Below are 24,977 nucleotides of genomic sequence, written 5' to 3' on the forward strand. Positions count from 1 at the left end.
GCTTATATAGGCCCTAGGGCCAATAGCTTAGTACCTACCTATGAAAGAAATTGAAGCACTGTAAATGTTCCAAGGGACCTGTCCAAATTAAAAATAAATCATCAAGGTAGTGGACATAGTGTTCCTAGCTATCCTTGAAATCTGATGTAAAAGGTACCTGTTGCTCCCACTACCACATAATCAAATTGGCATATATGGACCCACAAGTGACCCCCATAGCAACACCTAACTTTTTTTCTAATAAACTCCCCATCGAACAACATAAAGATGTAATCTGAAATAATTTCCATGAATTGACACAAAATCCTACAGTCCAAAGGGGAAAAGCAATAAAAAAAAGTTAGACATTTGGAAAACCAAGACAAGCCCTCTACAAAAGGGATGCAGCCAAAAAGGTCCTGGACATCAATACAAACAAAAATGATATTATCAGAAATGGGAAGCTTTGAAAAATGTCTCAAAAAAATCCCAGGAATCTTTCAAAATATATTTAAAATTATACAGATTTTAAAAATATTTTTTTCAACAAACACTGCTAATGGAAATGTTTTGGATTTTTTCACTGAGACTATGGGTCTGATGAGGTGGGGGTGGGGGGGTTGGCTAAATCTTTGTGGACTTTAGGAAGGACAAACATAACCAGAATTGAAGGCTGAGAAATAAACCAAAAATCAAAAGTTTCCCGAGAAACATCATCACTTAAAAAGCATATCACCATACATCTATCTTGCAATAGGCGATGTGTATCTCATTAAGGGAAACCGTCTCATACTTTTCAGCGCTCAAAAGTAAAGCTTGGATCCTATTTGAATAGTCCACAGAATCCACAATCACCCCCCCCCCCTGTTGTCCAGCTTCATGACCCTTAGATGGCTATTGTCTGAAAAAGTAGTAAGGGCTTCACATTCATGTGGTTGTAAATTATAATAACTTCTATAGTGGTGTTTTGTAGAAAAGTACAACTCAACAATTTCCCTCCTACAAAGGTCTTCAAATGCACTAGTAAGTGGGGTGTAGGAGGGAACAAAGGTTCTTTTCTTTTTAACACCATGTAAATTGTTAAAGGGACACTGTAGCTGCTGAACAGTGGACATGTCATTACCTTTATTTCTAAAATAAATAGATAAGTTAAGCTTTTGTACCAAAAGCTTTAATTCTAACAAAGAATCTGCCATATTAAAATTCCTTGATGGAACGAAAGAAAAGCTCTTTTCGAATAAGTCATAATCAACATCCTGTATACAGTGAGTACAGTAATTAAAAAAATTTAAAACCATTTCTAGTAAAAGCACAAGGAGGATGAAAAACATTTTCAGTCCCTATACATATATATATATATATATATATATATATATATATATATATATACATACATACATACACCTGTGCATAAAATCATCAGCAATCCCCTTTTTGTCACTTTCTACACACACACTCACTCACACACACACGCACACACACACATATATATAATATATATATATGTATATATATATATATATATAAAATATATAAATGTATAACTCTCCACCATACTGCAATGCATTAGTAACAAACACACCTCAGCCAATATGTATTAATCAAAATTTACCCCTAGCATGTAGGTTACAAGATGAGAAAAATGGTCAAAAAAGGAAGGTTAAGAGTGGACTTGGAGAAAAAGGTAGCGGGAAGGGCTTCAACTGCAGCACCACTGATCCTATTACTCTAAAATGTACAATTAAAATTAGTACTCTTACTCAAATGTTCTTCGGTCATCATAGGTAGCACTACTGCTATGAATTTATAACATATGGGACATTACCAAGCAGTGTGATGGTTCTGTGATCCCAAATATGGGTAGAAGCCTGCAACATGGTTTTAGAACAGCTGAGTCAAGATTAATGCCCTACCTGCCAACTGAATGTCCAGCTTATATTGTTTAAAAAATATGTAGAAAAAAAGTAAAATGGCCGAGATATTTTTAAGCAAAAGTGGAAACAGCTGCCCTTGTAGAGTACTCCCTAATCTGGCCAGAGCCTCATTATGAAGAACACAGAAGATGGTGATGACATCTGGTAGCCATTTTGTGTACTGCTGTAGCATATTTCCTTGACATTACAGAGACAAATGTTTTGGTCAGAGTTTTTAAAGTTTTTACCTTGAAATAAGTAAGATGTTCATATACCTGTCTCTTGTTTGTATAATAACCCAGCTATCTGTGAATGAGGATGAGTTGGAAGCTGTATGAATTGACTTAAGGCCAGCTCCAGAATCTCTTTATCCACAAAAGAAAGGTTGATCCTGGGGGCCACCCTATTCTATAAAAGATTATATAAAACTCTTAACACATCTTGGCTTGTACTTCTGAAGTTCTGCTGATAGAAGTCATGTCCATGATTAAAGGAGGCTTCCAGAACTGTAATTTTACAGCAGTAACCCCATCAGGCTTAAATGGATGTAATGTGAGCTTCACAGTCATACAATTTAAATCCCATGAAGGAAGAATGGATATCCTCTAATGACATTTGTGCAAAATGTCTTTCAGAAACAACTTAGTAGCTGTTTGAAGAGATTGGGGGAACCAGAAATAGTTATGTTGACAGTGCTGACAGAAGCTAAGAAAAGTATAAAAACAGACTGTAGCACAAGAGTGTAGTTTCTTGTTTCACCACATTGAAAACTTATCTGTCCAGGTATAATTTTCTGGTGTTACACTTTCAGACCTTTTAAAAATAAATGGGCCATTCAGGGACAGACGAGATGGCTGTATGGTATCAACTACAAATCTGTGCTTTAAGCCTGAGACTTTAAGTCTGGCCTGCATTAGGGTTCCTTTCTCTGGCGTCGGGACAGTGCAGCTACTGGACTTCAATGTACATGTTTTACTAGGCAGAACCTCAACGCACTACTTATAACATTGTATGGACTTTTCCTGGCCAATGACAGGCTGTGACTGGGACTTGATTTTTCACTTCTTGCATTCACCAGCACTTTTGGAATCAAAGTGACTAGTGCAGAAGTAGACAGCCTTGACCCCAATGGATAAACTGTTAAGTGCCCATGCTTATGAGGTAAGGGACTGTATGAAGTTGCAAATAAATCAGCAAGCAACTTGAACCTCCAACAGCACAATTCAGTTACAGGCTTCCCTTACCAGGACAATGGAGCCCAGAATGAATTAATGAATGAATGGAAACTGGGCAGGAAGGTCTTCTTCACATAAAAAGGAAATGGGACACTCCAGATGTGGCGTTCTTATGTCCTCGTTCCAAATGCTGCATGTGTAACCTGCAGAAAGAATACGTGTATGTGCCCTCTTCTGATTTTGTAGTAGTACTACTTATTTATGTTGTCTGCTACCACTTAAGAGCTTCTGGTTTGAGTGCTCTCCTGAAGGCCTTGAGGGCACAGATAACTCATCATCACCTCTTTCACATATACATATTTGCTTTTAACATTCCTGGAACACGAGCCTTGAACCTCAACATGAGCAGTGTGGAAATCAAATGTTTAATCCTTGGCATATGTTGTCAGTGTTTACATTAGCTATGTAATAGTGAAAGGGAAGCCAATCAGCATAGTTCTTTTCTGAAGGAGGGGATTCGTACAGTATCTTCCGCCGCAAACTAGTTGTGTTAGTGTCAAAGGTGACAGAAGTATCAATGGTCTTACTCGTATGTTACCTTGCAGAGTTGACCATCACAAAGGCTGCTAACTTGTGCCTCAGCCAGGATGCGTGGAGACACTCTGTTAAGTCTTCTATCAAACTTTCAAGAAGAAATAGTTCATTAACACTATCATACTTTGGAAAAAAGACACCAGACCATTCCTGGTATCTAGAACTGCCCCCAGAAAGGTTTGGCTGTGCAATGGAGCCAGCCTTGGTTTCTACAGTTTCAAAGAAATGCTTAGGTTTAGGAAGCAATGGAAGATACAGATAAAGTATTTCTGTAGTTCCTGCAGAGAGCACACTAGAAACAATCAGTCATCTTGGTATGGAAAGACAAGGATGTCCCTTCATCCTGAGCTGCTCAAAGACTAGTATCAACCACTTGCAGATAACTCTGGGTGTTTTAGAAAAAACATTGGATAAGAAAGTGAACTGGCAGTATGAGGTTCCCACAGTAAATGTGAGATACTATCTGTAAGCCCTGTTAAAAGGAATAACAAGACACACACCTTTCATATCCAAGGTGCTCAAGGGGGTGTCCTCTAGCATAGAGAGGGGAGAAGGGACTATAGGGTGAGCATTATGAATTTTTTCTCAGTCACAAAGCTGCTCAGACTGGACAAGTCTGGGACATAGCTTCATAGGTATGTACTAGGTTAATGACTACCGGCTTTGTAAGTCTAGCCATGCAAATGAAATTTATCCCACAGGCTATTTTGCCTTAGAGGATGTCTAAAGGGGTGTATGTAGTTAGGGCATGATTTAACTGCTGCCTCTGTTCATCAGAGACATAGGCGTCAGACCAGGGGTGAATTTCCAATTTCCCATCCACTGGTCCAGGTTACATTTGACCAGGGTTAGGGAAGGGCACTGCTTCACATGGATGAGGAAGCCTATTCCAAAGAATGGACATTTTCTGAGATACATAACTGTCCCTCTAACATGTCCTACTTAAATTGCAAGCAAAAGTTAAAGCTTTGGATCTAGTGGTTCAGACAGGTCTCCAAAGATACTCTGTCTTGGTTACTTAAACATCCTAAAGTAAAAATTATTTTTCTTCACTATTGTGTAACTGCTTGTTGAAACTGAAAATATCTTGAATGAAGCAGCAAAGTCCTAATCTGTCACAAAATATAAACAGCTATACATTATACATTATGCATCAGCACATTCTTCATGATGTTATATGTTTTCTGTAAGGCAAGGGAGGACTGACACCCCCTGCACTCCCTTTCCCGATGTGAGAGTTTTTACTAACATCTAAACATATTAACTCCTAGATCATAACACAACTACTGTAAAGAAAATAGCATTTTGTTAAACAGCAAACTCTCCTCTCCACCCCCACTCTTTAAATATATTAATTCAGAGAATATAACACCTCAGAGCTCAAGGAAAATAGTATTTAAGAACACCAACATCTTTACCTCTGCGGTGGTGCAACCTTGAAGTCAGTATATTTAGAAAATAGAGTGTATACATGAAGCCTCGACACTGGGAAGCTCCCTACAAAACTGTGTGTACACACTAAGTTCATTATCAGTTTGCAGATTATTACAAGCCTAGCCAATAACCAGAGGTTAGAATCAAAACTTACACCTTGAAATTGTTTGGTAAAGACATTAACCATTATGGCAACTCTGCTGCTCATGCCAAAAATTATACTTTTTTCTATGCTGTTACTTCATGATAACACTGGTTGACTGTGTAGTCTCAAACATTTGTTTTTTGACAGTCTGTAACCCAAAGAATCATAATTCCACTCCAAAATCTGTGCAGGGATGGGCTAAGACAGGTGAAGCTGTGTTTTTGGTAGAGGAAGCAAGCCCAAAAGGGTGGCAACTACAAGTACTCTACTTCTCTTACTTCCTTGTCAGAGGCTAAGAGAAACTTGTTTTGCTTAAAACAGGATACTACCCTACACAAAAGCTTTAAATAAGCTGGCACATTGAGTGGTCAGAACTGGGAACCACCAATTCTGGCTGATGGGGATCTATTCCCATTCTTCAGCCTTGTTTCTCAGTCTGAACCTTCTTCACTTTACATACTTGTTGCATTTTTTGATTTGCCTTCTCTCCCTCTCTCTCTACTGGACTGCCATTGATGGCTTTCTGCAAAACAGACACGTTTCAGTTGATTAATTCCTTGAATACCTCAGCATGGGGAGGGTGGGTGGAAAACTGTTTGACAGACATTATGGTTTCCCCCTTCTCTTCCAAATTCAAAATTCTTGGATAACTTCATCCAAAGACCAATAAAAGGGCACATTCAAAAGTGACCTTTTAAAACCCGAAAGCAAAGACTGAATTCCTAATCACACATGCTTTTTAGTTTCTGCTAGCAGCTGTTTTAGAAGAGGCATATACTGCACCAAAGCCACATTTAGCAGACTGCTACTGCACCATGGCAGACATCAGTGGCAGCTTGCTTATTTGTTAATCAGATGGGAGGGCCACGGCAAATGTCTTTTTCAACCATGACCAAGAGCTCAGAACAGCAAAAAATTGACAGCTTTGCCATAGTATTTACAGGACAGTCTTATAAGCTCAATATACGGTTTGAATACTTAAGATACAAAAGAGCAAAAGCCTACTAGCATGCAAAACATTACATGTTAAATTGAATTAAGGGGTACCCAGTGTCATGAAAGCATTTGCACTTATTTTATGTGAAAATAAATTATTTTAGCATTTTTTCACACTTCAACTGCATTTGTTGCATTCCAATTTATATAAGTATGCAGCTCCAGCAGGCCACAGCAAGATCTGAAAATGCCTTCTCCCCCCACAAATGTTATGAAAGTGAGGAGGGTCATGTTAAGGAGACAATTTTTTATAGGTTCTTCTGAGGCTACAGGTAAAGATTTTGCCTGGTTGATCTGAGGAAACTGGATGACACATTTGCTGGATGAAAAGCTTCAACAGAAAGGTGGGTAGCAGGAAAATGGCATGTGACAAGCAGCAGCCATTTAGCCTTTTGAAGGAGTAGACAATGGTGTAACTTAGGATTAGCAAGGAATATAAATGTGTGTATTTTATTTACTGTGGTTTGAATTAGTATAGTATGCAGAGTGTAGTTAACACTAACTGTGGGAGGGCTGTACTCTTTTGGGAGTAGAACATTTTTGGCAAGAGTTTCTAAATTTTGATGAAAGGCAGAATGCTAATTCTACAGCAGAATTTTAAGTGCAATAGCACATTACTACCAAGTTCTGTATGGAAATGGAAGTCTAGAGTAAGGTTTTCGTAATGGTCAAGATGCCTATGTTGGTTAACCTGCAAAAGTGTTGCCAGGTGGGTCTCTAATGTCTTTTTCACTCGAAAGAATCATCAGAAATGTGTTTAGCAACATCCAATACCTCTTTTTAAGATGTCCCCAGTTACTATATCATGTGGGTCTGACATTCGGAGCCCAGATCAACAGTATGGCAAAAATGTAAATATTTTTGCCAAGCCTGCTAAATACTCTACTCTTTGATCACTGGGGAAAGTACTGGATCCCAATGAATCATCCAAGGACAATGCTGCATATGTCAAGTGTGGGGTTTTGAATAGGTTCCTACACACTACAGAAACAGGCTCCTTGGGTATAAGGGGATGGAAGTTTAGTTCTAGTAAGGTGTTACACAAATGATCCTCACCAGAAGGCTTAGGTTCCTCAGTCCCTAGGAGATCAACATACGTTCTCTGACTGCCAGGGAGTTCTTTCACTACCTATTTAAAATGTTCCCCCATAAGTTTCATTGTCTTTTCAAATATGACACCTCCTGGGAAAAAAAACAAGGAAATTGTCACCTTTGTTGCAATCATACCTAGTGCCGCCATCTACCTATTTTTTTCTGAATCATCTACAACTTCACTACTGTTTTGTACCAAAAGAATCTCTTGTTTCCTATTGTGCCATTACAGAGCCAGCAAAGGTACTGCCTACTCCTAGTGCCATTTCTCATCCTACTGACATGCCACGTAGTCAGAGTACATCTGTCCCATTCAACATGATAAGATCTGTTTATGCCACTATCACATCTCACAGTGTGCTCTTATTCCCCAGCCAATTACATAAATCACAGGTGAACATGCACGCCATTTAATAAATAAAACAGGAACCTCCTCAACTAATTTAGTTTTCTATTCTGAAGTGTGGTGAAAGTGAAAGGATGGCTAGAGAAAATCCAAGAAGTTTCTTAAAAGGCATCTTTGCTTTTTGCAATATTAGTATGGAAATTATTCACAGAGAAGGACTAGAAAGGTCCAAGGACTATGATGCACCACTCATGCAAGACAACAGTCTAAGCAGGCTGTACTGGACTGAATAGGGAAGGAAGGCAGGTTTCTGCAAGGCTGCAAATAGATGCATAGAAGAGCATGCAGACATTGCCTATTCTCTACTGAAAGTTGTAGCCCCCCCCCCCCATTTTGCAGTTAGAATGCCATTACTCAATTACACCTCAAATTCCACAGGTAAAAAAGTAGATACTGGCAGGAGTCCATCCAAGCAAAGAAAGAGGGGGAGTCTGTGGGAAAGAAGCTTCTAGATTCTAACTAAAGTGCTACAAGCCAGCAACTGCCAAGAGGTGAATCTCTCATTGACCTAAGCAGAAGTAATTACTTTAAAAACAGTACTGATTTTCCAACATTCTATACTGTTATCATCTATATATTTATCATTCTGCTCAAGTCTGTAGGTGACTGGTCATTACTCTACTCTTCATTAAATGCAAAGCTAAGTTCGTAGTTGTTGATCTGATGTTCATCTCTATAACAAAGTTCTACAAAATAAATCACTTTCAGTGCAGTTTCAATTTGTATGTCAGCAATGATTTCTTTGGGTGTTATCTTCTCTTTTCTCAATAACTATGGGACGGTGGAGTCAGTATATTTAAGTAAAGGCTGTATGGGGAGCTTGTCCCTTGAAATTAATGCTTGTCTTAGGGGATTCACTGAGCTGCAGCTTTATTTCAATGCTCACAATTGAAATTGTAACATGCTTTAACTTGGAGAAAGACAGGTGAACAGAGTGGTACAGGTAAAATCCATACATCATAACACTGCATTGCGTTCTGAAATATTTACCCATGTAGTTTGGGACTGAGAGGCTACTGCAGTGCAAATTAGGATTGCTGCATTTATACAAAATTGAAGAAAAACTGTGATACTATTCTTAACTTATAAAATTAAAAACAGAAGATTATTCATTAAAAATGGTCATGGGTGAGTGCTAATTAGTGATATTCCTTGGGCCTGACCTGACTGCAACTGTTGTTTACCAGTATGTCCAGCCTTTCTGCAAAGTGCTGTTATTCATTTTTCTGTATTGTTATCAAAAACACAGTTCTCTAGCAGTAATTGTGGGACCATATTTGATATAAGTTTTTTTGCAAACTGCAGTACAGATTGGATTATATATCTGGCTACTTGTAGCTGCCATGCATTTTTTATAGGACAGACATCCAGACCCCTCAGATTATGTATTTCCGAACATCTTAGTGATGTCAAATGTAAAAGGATGAGTAATGCCCTATACAAACACACTTTAAAACATACCACAGCAACATTTCATTTCACTATCATTGACAAGACAGTAGGTGACAGAACTCACAAATCTGGCTGGCACAGCAAATTAAATGTTAGAGAAAAAATGGATTGTAAAGCTAGATTGATTGTTCCAACCTGGTCTAAATTAATATTTATGAGCTCAGCAGCTCAGCAATTAAATTTCTTGATTAATTATTTGTATCTGTTTATAAGGACTACAAGATGTTTGGCATATTAACACTGATGAAGGCTAGGTTAATTCCATAGTTGAAACCGGTCTGTTATTTTCTTGTTTTCCATTAAACTATTTTTACACAGCTCACAGTTGCTGGCTCTTGCTTTTGGTTTGGTTATGTTTGATTGAGCCATGCAATCACTTCCATGCAGGGGACCTTTTTTGCTGCATTTATACAAAATTGAAGAAAAACTGAGATACTATTCTTAACTTACAAAATTAAAAACAGAAGATTATTCATTAAAAATGGTCATGGGTGAGTGCTAATTAGTGGTATTCCTTGGGCCTGACCTGACTACAACTGTTGTTAACCAGTATGTCCAGCCTTTCTGCAAAGTGCTGTTATTCATTTTTTCTGTATTGTTATCTAAAACACATTGAAAGCAGCAATAGCATCTTTTTTGACAGTAAAAGTACTGTATTTGTTTACTGCATGTAGCAAACATGCAGATCCCACTAAGCAATTTTTCAGGACATGGTCAACTGCTACTTGTACTGGAACATACACACTTGGCATCAACCCCCATTACCTTATTTTGTACATGGGGTTGAGTTGTCATATCAACAGTGACCATCACCTATAGATAACATTCACTTCACCAGGTGTCTAGCTACATGTTGCACTGTAATTAATGTGCACTCATCTGACCATGTGAGCCCCCATTTAACACATCCATGTCTGCTGCTACAGTCAGTAACAAAACAGCTATTAACTTATCTGTGTATCATTTTATACAGGTATGGTATGTTGTAGTTATTACAGCTAAATTACAGAACCATGCCACAATTGTGCACCACCTGTGGTACAGTTGCTAAACTGCTTGACTTCATAGGGTGCCTGGCAAGTTTCTTTCTGTATCGCTGATTTGTTTAGAATAACATTCTGCAAAATGTCAGTGATGGGCCCTAGAAAGGGATGTGGTCAACTGTTGAGGGAGGATAAGGCTAAATGTGGCTTAGGGAACCACTGTGGTTCTCATATAACCACAGAAGAGTAGATCCAGTCCAAGTAACCAAACTCCCTTTTCACAGGTGCAGTTCAGATAACTCTCCCTAGGAAGGATCTCACTTAAATTTCAACTGTGAATTACCCATAAAAAGTGAAGGGCAGAGGGATTGTACCAGCAATCCTCTAGTTCTTTACCAAATCATAAGATATTTCCCTGCAAAACATTTACAAATTATTCTGAGCAGAGGCCAAAATATGCATCAGCGTCACTGGAGTTGAGAGATTAGTTGCTTGGGTCTCAAGCATCTGCAGTGCCTAAGGTACAGTAGTCATGATAACACACTCAAAACTGGAGGTAGCTGCTACATTTAGTGCAAAATAAAGGGAATAAAAATGGCGAGAAACTCCAGGGAAGGAGCTGGCTGGGAAGAGTCCCTAATATTCTTCTATAGAAAGCTGGCACCTGCCACCTATGTCTGGGACTAAGAGCCCTACTGTGGCACACTTTCTAAACTGTTTTGCTTTATGTCTCTGAAAGGACTACTACAGAAAGAGGAATCAACAACCAAAGCATACACCTGAACCAGAGGTGGATGCATTTAAACCTCTCCAGAACTCTCAGTCCTCAATGCAGGATCCAACAGGGTCTCTACACCCACTCACTCACCCCACAAACTTTTTCCTTAAGACCTTCTTCTGTCTCTCTATCATTCTGTTTGTTTGTTTTTTTTTCCCCTGGGATTCCTTTCATTTTTTTTCCCTGTGTTTGGAACAGGTACAAGGTTCAGTTTCTGAAACACAGCTGGACATCCCTTGTCACAGGATCAATAATTTAATTTATCATGCTCTACAAAAGATTTAGGAATTACGTTTCACCTACACATTTTTTTCAAGTTTTACAGCATTTACAATTAATTATATAATGACCTTCTCAGAGAAAAGAATATGCTCTGTAAATTAATAGCCCTGTGGGAGAGATTGTCTATCATGAACACGTTTCTTGATTACTACTTCCAGGGTCAACTTCAGCCACTGAAACTGCAAGTAAAATCAAGTACGAAGACAGTGTACTTACCATTTCTGAAGCACTGTCTGAACGTGACAGACAACATGAATAAGACAGGTGACCATTTGCTTGTGTTAAAAAAGAATGAAAGACAGCAATGATTACTCACACTTTACAAGATAGCTGGCTGATGTTCTCATTGCAGGAAATAACCATACTGCTGGTTTTGGGAGGTCTGTTTTTGAAGGCTGACTTAAAAGGCTGACACCCTCATGTGGGGTACACATCCCATATATAATGAATGCCTGGCAGCAATGATCCTTAAGATAAAAATTAGAACTTCCCTGCCGATGTTAGGAGGTGGGTCTGCTTTATTCTAAATAGGAAAGCTAGAAATATGTTTAATATATTATATATTGCTAAGCAATTTCCATTCTTCTCTGGTACTGCAGACCCTTTTCTATAACCTTTTTTTTAAACTGCCATATAACAATGCAACCAAAAATACCTCACATGCTGAACAGGTCAGTCCATCAGGGACTCTTCCTTCTGAAAACCCTGAAAATGAAAATCCATAATGGAAAAAGAAAAGAGTGGGTAGGCCATCTTTGAAAAAGCTAATACAGAACTTGGTAATGAATCATAAAAGAGACGAATTTCTGTTCAGAAAAACAAGCATGTCCACGTGCTCTGGAGTAAGAGATGAACGCTTCTTTTGAACCATGCTTCCAGCATCAGTGAAGAGCCAAGTAGTAGATACACATGTTGCAGGGACTGCCAACAGTTTCTGGGCAGCACGAGCCAGAAGTGGATACTGTGTGTGGTGCATCTTCCACCATTGTAGCGGATCCTGGCATAAAGATGTCGCTTCACTAGTCTGAAAGCTGCTGATTTCTTGTTCTGCTTGTTGACTGACTGAGTTTGTGGAGGAATTTCTAACATTGCAGAGATCCCCTAGCAAAAACTCAATGCCAGACTCTTGTTTAAGTTTTTTAGGAGATGGAGATGAATTACATGGTTCGGGGGTACTGCTGATACCTTCTGGTAGCTGGGACTTGGCTAGCTGTGAGGCCTCTAGCTTTAAAAGGTGAAAGGTTTCCACTCGGTCTACCTGGTTTAGGAAATCCAATCCACGAAAACGTGGATCCAATGCACATGCCAAATTCAGTACCTGGCTGACCTCTTTGTCAGCATACCTCATAGTAAGATCCTCATGGATAGAATTCTTGATATTACGGGCCAGTTCTGAATCCCATTCATTTGGTGCCAAGTGCTTATAAATAAGGCTAGTTATTACTGGCTTTACCAGAGACAAACTAGTAAAATGATCTTTGGTAAAGGTGGAGGTAGCAATGGCTAATGGTTTCAGAATGTCCAAAATATCCTGAACCACTGCCCAATCATCCTGTTGCAACAATACATCTTTTTCACTTAGTTTTTCACTAAGGCCACAGAGGTATTTTTTATGATCTCCCACACTCTGTAAAACATTGTAAATGCTGTACCATTTTCTTCCATCACGTAGAAACATTTTTAAGTGTACCTTCAGAAGGGGTTCTTGAGAAGACACCTCATCGTTCAAAACAGCAGAGGAAAAAACTGCAGCTACAAACTTACTGCATTTATTAAGAACATCCACAACTCTAGGATGAAATAAAACAGATTCAACACATGCTTTCAGAATGTACCCTACACAAGGTAGGAATTTCCAACCTACTTTTGAAACTGCAAGCTTCACATCTGTATTGTTTAATCCTACAGCAAAAGCAGTACGTGTTCTGATGTCCCATTCATCCGCAATATCCATTAATGCAGTCTTTACACTTTCAATTGTGAAATCTTCTGAAACTGGGTGACTGGAAAGTACTTTGTTTTTAAACTCAAAAGTGTCATCAATATAGTGTACTGTCAGTGTGAGGTAGGATAAAGAACTGCAATGCTTCCACAAGTCCAGACTAACTGAGCAGTGCTGAAGAGACTTTACAAACTCAATCACTTTTAGTTTCACTTGAATCTGCATTTCCTGCAGAATTGTGTGAGCTAAGAATGATGCAGCTGGAATTTTGTAGTTAGGATCCAATGTACCTATCATTTGAATAAAACCTTCGCCTTCTACAACTTCTACTGGCATCAAGTCACGCACAATAAAATCTGCTATAGCTTTGGTGCTCCTTCCAACAGGTGGTGTTGCCACTGCTCTGGCAGCAAAGTCCCTTGAAAGTGTCTCCACATTCTTTTGGGCATCTGGAATAGTCCCTTGCCCACCAACAAGCTCATTGTACTCTCGTCGATGCTTGTAGATAAGATGCTGCCTGAGGTTGGTTGTGTTGCCACTGTAGGACAGTCGAACACCACACAGCTTACAAATTATTTTGGTTTTGTCAATAATTCGCCCATAGGCATCTCCCTGGAAGCCAAAGAAAGTCCAGTATCTGCTTTGTGCCCTCCCCAAGCTCACCAAATTATGGGTTCCTTCCAACAGCTGAAATCCAGACGATGGGTGCCCCATGTTACTAGCTGCATAATTGGCCTTGTGTGTCTGCATGATAGAGGACACCATATCATTGCATGAGTATGGACTATGTGCTGTTCCATGACTGGGCATGTTGTCCGGAAGCTTCACATGTAGATCTTGAAAAAGTTTCATTAGGAGCTCTTTTTCACCAAATTCATATTTGAAGTGTTCTCCTGTTAAAAAATACACATTTTAGTAGAAGGATAGAAATTTATCACTTCTGTTTAACTTACAGCTGTTCTTGCAAATATAAAACTATTCTATGCTGACTCGCATATCAGTCTATGACATGAAGTCTATCTAAATGGCACACAATTGAGTTACCACAGAAAGTGAAACATTTGTGTTAATAAATACGTAAATATGACAGTAATTAAGTTTACCTGCGTTTGCCAGGAAAGCCTGACTGGGACTAATCTCATTTTCAGTGGATGCCTGGGGAGAAAAGCTCCACAGTTATCACAGATTACAGATGTAACTACACAGAACACTGTAACATGCATACATACATACATCTAATATCATATGGTTTATTACGCTAGTCCTGCTAAACCAAATGCTCTTTCACAGGAGAGATCAGGAATCAAGTACAAAGCCAGTACAGCTATATCCCAAACCCAACTTAAGTAGTGTATATAGCAAGAGAGATAAAACAACTGGAACTGAGATCTTTAGAAAAGTGTAGCAGCAAAATACATAGGAAAAATGGGAATTGTGGGAACAACACATACAGGGGCGCAATGAAGACAGGATTTAAATGAGCTATGTAATGATTAGGTAGATTATAAGTGATGTATAATGTTTGCAACTAGGGGTGTGTCAGTATGGTTTGTCAAAAATTGATTTTAAACCTAACGAAAGCGCTTACCAATAAACGGTATTTTATTGGATTTTTGCACCTGTGGTTCTCATCCTTTGCTGCTAATTTTTTTTGCTTCAGTATGGTTTGTGTTGTAAAATGCTTGCTGGTTTGATTTCATTTATATAAATGTATATGAATGTATGATTGCTTATATTGTAAGTGATGGTTTAATAAAGATGTTTCTTGTTTAAAAGAAGGGGGGCAGGAATTGAATAATTTATGTAATGTTGCTTAGATTATATGATATATAGCAATATATGTGAAGTATAATGCTTGTTAATGTTAATTTATTAATACAGTTTGATTACTTTTGTATAAATGTCACAAGTGATAATTCAATAAAGGTGCGTTTAAAAAGGTACTTTCTCCAATACAAAATGATCCATAATCTGACGTACATAAATAAAGAATGACTAGACCACTGCTTCCAAAGTGTGGCAGTTCTATGCCACTCCACCTCCTCAGTTTATAATTATGTTGTGTTAGCACTAAATCTTACCATCAGTCCTTTTAGCTATCTATATATGTATATATCTGTGTGAATATGTATATGCGCGCGCGCGCGCGCACACACACACACACACACACACACACACACACACACACAGCCACTACATTTAAAAATTCTGGCAAAGAGAGAGAGAGAGAGAGAGAGAAAGAGAAAATGTCCATATGTCGACGTATTAATCTCCTGACTTCTTCCCCTCCCACTGAGGTCATAAATCTATCAACCCTCTGGGGAATACAATTCTGTCATGTCACAGCTGCGACAGCAGGTGAATCTGTAATGTCAGCAAACCTGACATAGCAACTGTTAAATAGCAGTGAATGTGGGATGAGTCTATCCAGCTCACTCTTAGCATTTACACTTAATTTAGGTAATGTTTGTAACTGAAAAAAACAGGATCATTACAATGTGTTTGAAAGACAGCAAAGACCCCAAACCAGAAAGTCACTGGGAGAAATACTGGTGCTCTGCTCAGAAATTCTGAAACTGCAAAGTAATTCTGAACAGAGCAATTCTATGTCAAAGGCCAAAGCAGCCTGACAGAGAGGAATGCTGACATATATATCTTCTCAGGACACACAGTGCAATGGGGGCAGAGCTATATCTAAGCTGCCAGATGCTTTGGCTGATCCCCATTTTGAGGCTCCCAAGGCCAAAGATGAGAACCAAAAAATAAAAATCCTCAAATCAAGCTGAGGGCCAAACAAAACTCCCCTGGTTTCTCAGACTTTTGGCCATGAAGCACGCTAAACGTACAACCAGCATTAAAAATGGGGCTCCTTGTTGCAAGCTTAGTGATGCTCCAGTAAGGTACTCCTTGCTACATTTCATAAAATACTCTGAATGTCCTTGTCATTTAAACAGCTCAGTTTGCAATCAGCATTAAATGCTTTTATTATTACATACATCACTACCGCAGTCAGAACAACAATCAATAGACACTTACACTAAGGTGCCAATTGTGCCTCCTACTCCCAAAATGACTGCACTCAGGGCAGCTGCCCCTCTCACCCACTCCTGCTACAACTCTGAGTGAAAGAGAAAGCTTAACTTTAAAATAAAACTATATTAGCATGATTGCCCTGTTCTGGTGATTCTGGGACAGAACAAATTTTAAAATAAAAGGCAGCTGTACTAGTACTAGTTATAACATCAATGTACGGAAAAAAAACTTCTAAGCAGAGTGGCCCTTCAATATACATTTATAATTTAACACTTTCTTCATGATAACACTGAAATTAACCCTTCAAAAGTAGCATACAGATCAACATTTTTAACACATCCTCCACCACGAGAGTTAAATGTTTTATGAATGGAGCCATTGAATTCTCTAACAGACATCTCTGTGAACCAGTAAATTTGGCAAGTTCAGCAAAAAAAGCTGCTGGAGATCCTCTAAAAAGGTCACTGTAATGGGGAATAGTCTCCACCCCTATCTTGCAGTGATCTAAAAGTTGATTCTGACAGCAGCAGGGCTGCAGGGACAGCAGCACTCTGTGAGGATGTGTGGGCTTTGCTACCCATAAAAAAATACCAATCAACTGCAGATTTAGTAACATAGTTGTCAAATGAAAATGCATTCCAACTATGTACTTTCCACCAAGTCTAACCTGTCTCTGAAAGTTAAGGTGTTCTATACCTAATATGTATTATTAACAAATGGGTTAAAAGAATTTCTTCCAGTACAAAAAGTCTGCAGAAACTGCAAAGCAGTGAGCCATTACTTTTTACTGCTGACTTAACAGTGATATGCAAGGTATTACTTGATTCCATCTCCAGCATGACATTTAATTTCCGTTAAGCCATTTATTCTGTGGATTATTTACATCATACATTTACAAAGTAATGTTCAGTTAAACAGCTATGTTCCATAAAAACCTTATCTTAAAGCCATAGTTATCATAATAGTGTATATAAAAGCCACACAATTATATTTGTTCAAGCTCAGTATGTGTTTCTACAACTTATTTTTGAAAGACTGCAAACTTTTGCATCCCCACTATCAAAAGTGTCCAAGGTCCAAAATAGTTTAGGCCTTATCTGCTCTTCTGAATCATATGGAAATTATAAAGATGTTGCCCAAACATTCCTGGTCATCAATGGGTGCACATTTATTTACGAGACAAAAAAAGTGGTTGACACAATGCATAAAAATTCATTTGACAATACAGTACAGCTGTACTGTATCCCTGTATTTCTGGGACAGCAGGTTACAGTGGTGCATGTGTTTGCTGGCTCTACTGGAAAATCTCACTAGATTGCGAACTGCTATGGTTACCTTACTCACATTCTGTTCTGCTTGTGGAGTGAGGCCAGTATTGTTCTGCTTTGCATTAGGACCAGCAGTAGTAGCAGTGGTGGTGGTGTACTGACTTTTTTGTTTTGGTCTGCTGTAGCTGTAGGCCCTTAGCAGTGCTCCAAACACCATCCTCAACCTTCTGATTTAACCTTTCCCAACACCTGCCTGGCCTGACCTGACCTATTGGACTGGGGTGCCGGTCACCAGTAGAAGGATAGCAGGAAGATCCAGATATCCCAATATAGTGTCATCCATACAGCTGATAAGGGATTTTTGTGCTGGTAAGGAGAAGGTAATTAGAAGTTGTGTACCTACCATAACATTCCATGTTAGTTGTCTTCTTCTCGCCTTCTTTCTTGCTGGATGGGTTCGGCCTCGGCTCGGCCTCATTTCGCCACTCTAAAAGCTCGAGAGCTAGTTCCACCGGCTCAAGGCTCCCCTATATCCCACAATGCTAGGCGGTAACTCCTCAGATCTCGTTTGAAAGCTAAGGCCAGCAATAAAATTCCATAAGGAACAAAGAAAAACTCCTCTAGGTCTGTCCTGGCTAGGGGGAAGGAGGGTGGGGCCAAAAGAAAGACAACTAATATGGAACGTTATGGTAGGTACATAACTTCTAAATGTTAAGTTGTCAATCTCGCCTTCATTCTTGCTGGATGGGACCGCGTCCCTAGCACCTTGTCCCGGGTGGCCTATCGAAAGTACAGTGGAACCAAAGTTGGCTCGGTCTCTAGAGGCTAAGTCCAACTTATAATGAGAAATGAAGGTATGGGGAGAAGCCCAAGTAGCTGCAGAACAAATCGAATCAATAGGCAGCCTATCTTGGAAAGCTATAGAAGTGGCTAAAGCTCTAGTTGAATGAGCCCTGGGTTTGGATGGCAACCGTTGATGTCTTATCTCCTACACTAGGGTAATCAACGAAGTAAGCCATCTAGAGAGAGAGACTTTAGAAACTGGAAGGCCCATTCTACCTTCTGCATAAGAAACAAACAGTTGGTCAGATTTCCTGAATTGTTTGGTCCTGTCTAAATAGTACCTAAGTTGGCGATGAATATCTAAACAGTGTAAGCTTTGTTCTGACCTATTAGAATAATTTGGGAAGAAAACAGGAAGCTCAATGGTTTGATTCAAATTTGCCAATGAAGCTACTTTGGGCAAAAAGGGGTTAGTATGCAAGGACACCCTATCTTTATGAAATACCAGATAAGGAGGTCGACTACACAGAGCATGGAGTTCGAGACTCTTCTAGCTGAGGTGATAGCTACTAAAAGAGTGTCTTCCAAGAAAGTAACTTTATAGAACATGAAGCGCAGGTTCAAAGGGAAGAATTAAGGATGTCAGAACCAAGTTGAGATCCCATTGAGGAGGAGGATCTCTGCTGGGTGGTTTGAGGAGAAAAACTCCCTTTAAAAAAGCCTTGCAGAGTTTGTGAGACATAATGGAGGACTCTGAGACTCCAACATGAAAGTTCGATATTGCTGCCAATTGAACTCTAATGGTAGATGGGGACGAACCTGAGTGGAAAAGTTCGGCTAGAAAGTCTAGAACTGTTTGAATAGAAGCAGTGAAAGGATCTATATTCTTTGATTGTGCCCAATAGGAAAAACGTTTCCACTTGCTAAGATAAATCTTCCGAGTGGAAGATTTATGAGAAGCTATCAAGATATCTCTAACTGAGTGAGATATCAAAGGAAGCCTGGCTAAAGTCGGAATTGGAGGAACCACGCTGTGAGGTTCAGAGAGGGAAGGGAGTGGTGCAACTGACCCGACTGATGGGTCAAGAGGTCTGGAACTGGGTCCAAATGCCAAGGTTGTTCCAACAGATAATGGTGGAGAAAAGGGAACCAAACCTGTCGAGGCCAGTAAGGGGCAATGAGGATCATGGAAGCTTCCTGAGCGATGGCTTTCTGCATCAGCTGGGATATCAGTGGGAAGGGAGGAAAGGCATACAGAAGTCCCCAGGGCCAAACGTGCACTAGAGCGTCTCTGCTGGGGTGGCCTGGTTGGGGAAAGAGGGTGAAAAAATCGTCGCACTTGCTGTTTTGGGGAGTAGCGAAAAGTTCGCAGCAAGGCCTGCCCCACTTTTGAAAAACTTTCTCCAACACTGAATTGTTCAGAGACCACTCGTGAGGCATGAGAATAGCTCTGCTCAATTTGTCTGCAATCACACTGGACTTCCCGGGGATGTGCGTTGCTAACAGAAATCGCTGAGAAGAAATCGCCCATTGCCACAGTCTGAGTGCCTCTCGACATAGGGGGTAAGATCTGGTTCCGCCTTGTTTGTTGATGTCCCACACTACAGAAATGTTGTCTGTTTGAATTGCTATAGTTCCCTTGGGAAGAGAGCCTTGTAGGGCTTGCAATGCTAGAAGCACTGCTCTCATCTCTAGGACGTTTATGTGCAAGTGGCACTTGAACGGTTGCCACATGCCCTGGACTGTCCTGCCCTGGAAATGCCGCCCCCACCCGATCAGGGAGGCGTCCGTTGTCACTGTAGCAACCGGACGGGGAGGGACGAAAGGTCTCCCTAGGAGGAGCTGAGGAGATGTGATCCACCAATAGAGATGATTCTTGCACGACTGAGTTATCCGAATAGGATGGGACATTGGGAGACTTTGGTAAGACCATTGTGTGAAGAGCATCCATTGTAAAATTCTCATATGGAAGCGAGCTAATGGTAGGAGAGGGATGGCCGCCGCCATAATCCCTAAGACTTTCAGGATCAGTCTGGCTTTGACCTGTTGCTCTGCAAGACAAGAAAGACCTGTTTGTGTATGTCTGCTATCCTCTGCTCTGTGAGTCTGGCTGACATCTTGACTGTGTCTAGATTTGCGCCTATGAAGGTAATAACATGACAAGGCGACAAGACAGACTTTTCGTAGTTTATTGATATGCCTAGTGCCTGACGTGTGAAAAGTGTAGTCTCTGGCGAGAAGTAAAAGATGCTTGGTGGGGGCTGTAAAGAGCCAGTCGTCTAAATAAGGAAACACCTGGAATCCTTGTCATCTCAGGTGAGAGGCTACCACTGCCATGCATTTGGTAAACACTCGGGGGGCTGTAGTGAGACCAAAGGACAGGGCTCTGAATTGAAAATGACTGGTTCCCAGCCTGAAGCGGAGAAATCTCCTGGAGCGTTGACTCATCTTGATGTGATAGTACGCATCCTGGAGATCTATCGAGCACATCCAGTTGTCCCGCCCAAAAGGGAAGAATGGACTGCAGCGTGACCATCCGAACTTTGTTTTCTTGACAAACTTGTTCAAGTTGCTGAGATCCAAAATGGGTCTCCAGTCCCTGTTTTCTTTGGAACCAAAAAGAATTTGGAGTAGATTCCGGATCCTACTTGGTCTGCTGGAACTGGTTGAATGGCTCTTTTGCGAGCAACTTTGAAATTTCAATGCTGCTTGCTCCCTTTGACTGGGTGGAGCGTCTGGAAGGGATTTTTGGACTGCTTGAATGAGAAGGAAAGGGATTCTGTAGCCTTGAATGATAGACTGTACCCACTTGTCTTGAGTTAGGGATAGCCAGGCTTTTGGGTACAGTGACAACCTTCTCCGACTGCCTCCGAAGGTGGGCAGTCGGGCAACACCTCAGGGATGCTGAAAGGGCTTGTCGGAAAAGGATTCTCGACTGCCCTGATTCTGCGAGCCCCTCTGCCCCTGGGACGGCGTCTACCATTGTTGTTCCCCCTCTGCCTCTAGAGGGCTTTGACTCTGTCGTCAGGCAAGTCTCCTTGAGATTGTTTGCGGAACCACATCTTTCCCCTTCTGACCTTTGGGGTAAGGTCTAGAAGGAGTAAACGGACTCCGGCGGCAGAAAGAGTCTTGCCATCAGTCTCGCACCTAGTCAGGGTTTCCTTCACTTGAGGACCAAAATGGATGATCCATCAAAGGGGAATTAGTGAAGGCGCCTTAAAGGGTCCATAAAGTTACAAAGCCGCATCCAGGCGTGCCTACACAAGGCTACACCTGTACCTGCCGCTCTACTTGCTCCATCCGCCGCATATGAAAGGAGGCATGGAAAGTTGGTTATAGAATTAAGGGTAACCAGCTGAGAGTTCATCCTATCCTGAAAACCCAGCTGTTGGGTCCTTCAACATTTCACTCGCTTCTTTGAGTAAATCCCTCTGAAGGCGAGTAAAATGACACAGGTAATTCAGCGATCTCATAGTAAAGGTGGCTGGCGAGAACATCCGCTTCCGTACCTGTCCATCGACCTAGACTCCTTGTTAGGAGGATGAACAGGCACCAAAGGATCAGCTAACTCCTTCTTATTGAGCATAGCCACCACCATAGCATCAACAGAGATGCCTTTGGTCAGAAATTCTTTATCCTTGGGGGCGTGATGAACTTTGATGGTCTCCTGGGGTGGGTTCCACTGAGTCAGGAGCCGCCTAAGCCTTTGCCACCACTTGCATAAGGGGTCAAAGGGAGGGACACCCAGGAGGTGGAAGGGCGAGCCAAACGCCTCAAGATACACTGATTCATCCTCTGAAGGGTTGAGGGATGGCCAATTCCCCTCTGTTTTAAGATTTCAAGGATGTCTACAAAGGAGACATCTTCAGAGGAACGAGGGAACCTTCAGAATCCTCTAAATCAGTGTCAGAGGTGACAGATTCAGGAGTCAATGTGCTTCCTCTTGCACTGCCTCTTCCTAGGGGCTCTCCTACAGGGTCAGGAGAGGCCTAGGAAGGAGGAGATCCCATAGGGGAAACTTGAGGAGCTGGCTCTCACGGTGGGGATGAGAGAGTGAGTAGAAATCACCAAGGCACCATGGGGAGGGGCAGAAAGAACCGACTGTGGAGTTGAACCTGGTTCCAACACGCTCCTCATGACCTCGAAGGCACCCTTGTCAGGCAGAGCCGGAGGTCTCCGTTCGAAAAACTGGAAACCTCCCGGCACCGACAGTGATGGCTCCGAGGCCGATGTCGCGAACTCACCAGCCAAAGCCCCGAGGGGGGGAGTGGGGTCGGGCAAGGGTCCGATGCCACTCGCCCCTCGGCCGAGGGAAGTCCGGCCGAGATTCTTTCAAGCAAGACGCCGGGCTGGGCGGGAACCCGAAGACAAAGGTATCGGTTCCGACGCTACCACAGTCTCGGTCCGAGCCCAGGCTCGAACTCAAAAGAGTCAGAGGAGGAATTTGAGTGATAGGAGTAGGTCTCGACTGTTGAGTCGGACTTTGAAGCATCTGGGCTAATGCCTCGGACTTAAGAAGTCGACTCACTACTCTCTGAAGGTCATGGTCCGATAACCTGGAAGACCTAGAAGAGTGGGATCTATGGCTCCGTTCAGACAGCAAGGGTGATGCTGGAGCCGAATGAACAGAGCCAATAGATGGAGATCGGGACCTTTTTCTAGATGTCGGTTTCGATAAAATAATCGGAGCCGACAGAGTAATGTCTTCCCTCGGCCAGAGCCGAGGACACCGTAGGGGCTTGTATTCGAGATTCATGGCTCCGGCGAGCCGATGTTCGCTCTGGGGCCTCAGAAGCGGCTCAGATGCTGGAGCTGAAGGTCTGGAAGACTTAGAGGGTTTCCCCGATGACTGAGTCAAGGGACCCTCAGGCTTAAGTAAGCCCCTTAAAATAAGTTTATTTTTTCGCTCCTGCAGGACTCTAGGGTTGAAGCCATGGCAAACAGCACGAGTCCTGCAGGTGCAAAGGTCCCAGGCAGTACACACAAGAAGTGTGACCGTCTGTCAGAGACATCTTCTGACAGCACGAGTCACACTTCTTAAAGCCTGAGACCTTTGATTCCTTAGACATATCTAAGGGAAAAGTGTAATCACACAAGCACACACACACACCGATTACACTTAGGAGTAATTTAAAACAAATTATAGTAACTAGAAATAAAAATCCCTACAAAACACAGTCACTCACTAGGAAGGGAGGGACTGGGCCTAGGGCCCGAGGGAAAAATTCTAGAGATTTGTGGAAAAAAGGGGGTGGAAAGTTAATGGGAATGGGATAGACTATTTCCAAACTAACTATATATATATAAAAAAAATAACTTTAACAGGGGAAAAAAGGCTAAGAAACTAGTTCTTTACCAAAAACTAACCTGAGCCGGTAGGAACACACCTCGATCGCTGTAGCGGCAAACGAGATCTGAGGAGTTACCGCCTAGCATTGTGGGATATAGGGGAGCCTCGAGCCGGTGGAACTAGCTCTCGAGCTTTTAGAGTGGCAGAGTCGGAGCCGAGGATCGGCTACGAACCCATCCAGCAAGAATGAAGGCGAGATTGACAACTTAACATCCTTAATTAGGTGAAGCTATTGACTTAATTTGTTTCACGTCATGCTGCATCAGCAAGAGTAGGCCGCATATGCAAAAAACGCACTCTGCCATGTGATCATGACACTACCACCATCACCAGCTGCATGTCAGATCACAGGCTGAAACCCTACCGCACATCTGGGATGGCTTACATGACATTGTCATTCATTCTCATCCCTCCCCTGCCTGGCTCCTCCAGCACCTGAGTCACTAATCAAACTTAAGTTGTTGGACTGCAGTCAGAGCCACATCTCTCTATACCACAGAGCCAGGGCTAAGTTAGACAGCTCCTCTGCACTATGTGACATCCTTTTAGATATGCTCTGAGAAGGTTAATAGCTAGTCAAATATATACTCATAGGTTTTTAAACAGCATAGCTCCGTGTTTCTTGTATCTGTGATTATGGCCCTATTTACTCCCCGTATTCCACAGATAACAGAATTATTTTTATCTTCCCCATAAGATGATGTTATTTCAACAATTTGTCTAGTTGCTTCAGACTTTGGTGCAGGGGGGATTACATATAGTCTTCCATACTATTGCATGTGTTCAGAGTAGTAAACTGAAACTACTACAGAGTAGTGATATTTTTTCCCCACAGTCGTTCCCCCATAAAGATGCCATGCACAAACAAGAGAAGATCCCACTTTGACTGTGCAGTAGTCTAGGAGTGCTATAAGTCCCTTTGATGGCTTCCTTGAAAAAGTCAGGAAATTACGCCAGCCTTGTGATACTAATATTCAAATCTTTTACCCTTTGAACTAGGCTAGAGTGGCTGATAGTGTCAAAGGCCAGGAAAAGCTCAAGGCATGTATAAGTAAAGGACAGCTGTCTGATGAAAACATTAATTCTTTGTGCTGTTAACAAGCTGCTTATAGTAAAGGGTATATAATTAGACTCCTTGCCCATCTGACAGTTAAAACAGAGCATTAACACTCTGAGCATTTACTTAAATGATTCCTATCCTTCCACCTTCTTTATAACTCTGAGTAAGTCATTTAACCAGACAGTGCTACCAAGTCACCCGTAAAAAGGAACACTTGTGTCCAGTGGGTTTAACAAGTAAACAAACAGATAAAAATGTGCAAAAGCCACACTAGTTTGAAAAAAAGAGGTTCTGCTGCATGTGAAAATCCTC

The 24,977-nt window shown here is 41.3% G+C and overlaps 1 protein-coding gene across 1 annotated transcript in view; it reads right to left on the reverse strand.

Moving 5' to 3' along the window:
- Positions 1-1,388: 1,388 nt before the first annotated feature.
- Positions 1,389-24,977, reverse strand: part of LOC122791446 (E3 SUMO-protein ligase ZBED1-like) — a 180,599-nt gene continuing 157,010 nt past the window's right edge. Inside the window, exon 4 of the mRNA XM_044059190.1 lies at positions 1,389-14,064. Within this exon, the coding sequence (XP_043915125.1) occupies positions 12,017-14,064 (2,048 nt within the window). The 3' untranslated portion in view covers positions 1,389-12,016. The remainder of the gene's footprint in view (positions 14,065-24,977) is intronic.

The sequence above is a fragment of the Protopterus annectens genome, chromosome 17.part0 (genome assembly GCF_019279795.1).
Source record: "Protopterus annectens isolate FY-2018-M chromosome 17.part0, PAN1.0, whole genome shotgun sequence".
NCBI classification, from domain to species: domain Eukaryota; kingdom Metazoa; phylum Chordata; order Ceratodontiformes; family Protopteridae; genus Protopterus; species Protopterus annectens.